General features: G+C 36.2%; 1 protein-coding gene across 1 annotated transcript; it reads right to left on the bottom strand.

The window, feature by feature from the left end:
• Positions 1 to 673: 673 nt before the first annotated feature.
• On the bottom strand, positions 674 to 1,516 carry LOC123204412. The gene has a single exon (XM_044621044.1). The coding sequence runs from the start codon at positions 1,514 to 1,516 to the stop codon at positions 674 to 676; it is 843 nt and encodes a 280-aa protein (XP_044476979.1).
• Between the last annotated feature and the right edge of the window lie 490 nt (positions 1,517 to 2,006).

Here is a 2,006-nt window from a genome sequence, read left to right as displayed (position 1 = left end):
GATGTATGTTAGGTAAGCCTTTCACCTTATTTTTCTTTGAAAGCATTTTTAAACTCCAAAAGTTCAAATGTCCAAAGCGAAGATGTCACAACCAAGATTCATCATTCACAATAGCATTAAGACAATTATAAATGTCGTTAGAAATGTCAACTTAAAACATATGATTCTTTGCCAATAGGGCCCTAAAAATAGGTGTACCTTTTTTATCAAAAATAAAGAGTTGATTGTCATAGAGGTTCATAACATAGCCTTTTTCTGCCAGTTGACCCACGTTAAGCAAATTACTTTTCATACCTGGCACATAAAAAACATAAGAAATATACTTAAGATCTTCATTCTTTAAGTTGATAAGAATTTGCCCTTTTCCTGTCACTAGTATAATGCTGTCATCGACAAATTTGACTGTAGTACGAAATGACTCATCAAGATGAGCAAATAACTCCTTTTTGCCACACATATGATTGGTACACCCAGTGTCAAGGAACCATGTGTGGTAATTTGGTGCTTCACTAGCTGCAGTAACTATCAATAGAGTACAGCCATCGACATTATCATCTTCTCATGTATAGTGAGCCTTCTAAGTAGTCTCCTTATATTTGCATTCACTTGAATAAGGGTCACGTCTATGATAAGAATAATATACGATATTGGATTTGCCATACCTTCCTCTACCTCATCCACGACCACGACTTCTTGAATTTTGTTGATGGCTACTGTTTGATTTTTCCTGGTCATTACCTCCAGTTACTCCATGATTGTTGTTATGACCACCATGACCTTTGTTGAAATGATAACCACCACGTCCCCGTCCTCTACCGTGAGAACTACTATTATTCTGGCTTGTTTCACCACTTTGATAACCTTTGATAGAGACTTGGCTGTGAAAGGCTTGCTCAATCGATCTCTCAATTTTTTTCTCATTCATCCGTTGTTCATGAGCTTGTAGGGTGTCGGATACCTCATTGACGGTCATTAAGGACAAATCATGAGATTTTTCAATTGTCACCACAACATGTTCAAAGCTGGAGTTCAATGACCTCAAGATTTTCTCCACTTTTGTTTGCTCTATGCACTCTTCTCCATATATGTTCATTTGGTTTGTCAAAGCAAGAACTCGACCAATGTAATTAGCAATAGTTTCAGAAGACTCCATTTGCAAAAGCTCATATTGACGTCTTAGAGTTTGAAGTCTTACCTTTTTAACTCTCTCAGCACCTTTGTATGATGTCATCAAGATATCCCAGGCTTGCTTTGTTATGGTTACTCTTGCAATCTTCTCAAAAACTTCATCATTCACCCCTTGATGGATGAAATATAATGCCTTTTTGTCCTTCTTCTTGATCTTATGGTGGACATTTTTTTGTGCATCAGTTTCATTTTCTGCTAGAGTAGATACCCCATTTTCCACGACATCTAGCAATTCATGGTAATCAAACAGCACCCTCAGTTGAACGTTCCACCGGTTATAATTTTTCCCATCCAAGACAAGAACTGAAATTGGAGCTGAGTTATTCATTGAACCTGCTCTGATACCACTGATGTTAAAAAAAAATCTGGCAACAAGAATGATGCAGGAGAAGAAGAACGGAGCAAGAAGAATATTTTATTACTCACAGCAATACAAGAACTGACAGTTTTAGTTTTTGAACGTTGCCTTTTTATAAGCATAATTACCAATGAATACAGCCAAAAAAAAGCAACTAAATCCTGAAATTAGGCTATATCTTTAATGTGCTTGAAAACTAGCAACTAGTTTTATCATGCCCAAAGAATAGCAATCAGCTCCAGGAAATTATAACAACCAGCAGACTTATTCAACGAAGAAAAGAAAAAAAAACTTGTCTGCAATCAGAATTAACAGACCAACAAATAGGTGGTGCATAGGGTGCGTAAACTATGTAAAAGGTGAGTAGCGGGTGCATAAAAGGTGCGTAAAGTGTGTAAAGGGTGCGTAAGAATTATATATAATATATTAATATAAAAAAAAAACCAAGATTCGATAACCT

The sequence above is a fragment of the Mangifera indica genome, chromosome 2, assembly GCF_011075055.1.
Source record: "Mangifera indica cultivar Alphonso chromosome 2, CATAS_Mindica_2.1, whole genome shotgun sequence".
NCBI classification, from domain to species: domain Eukaryota; kingdom Viridiplantae; phylum Streptophyta; class Magnoliopsida; order Sapindales; family Anacardiaceae; genus Mangifera; species Mangifera indica.
Note: the sequence above shows the minus strand (reverse complement) of the source record. Positions and strands in the feature narration are given on the sequence as shown.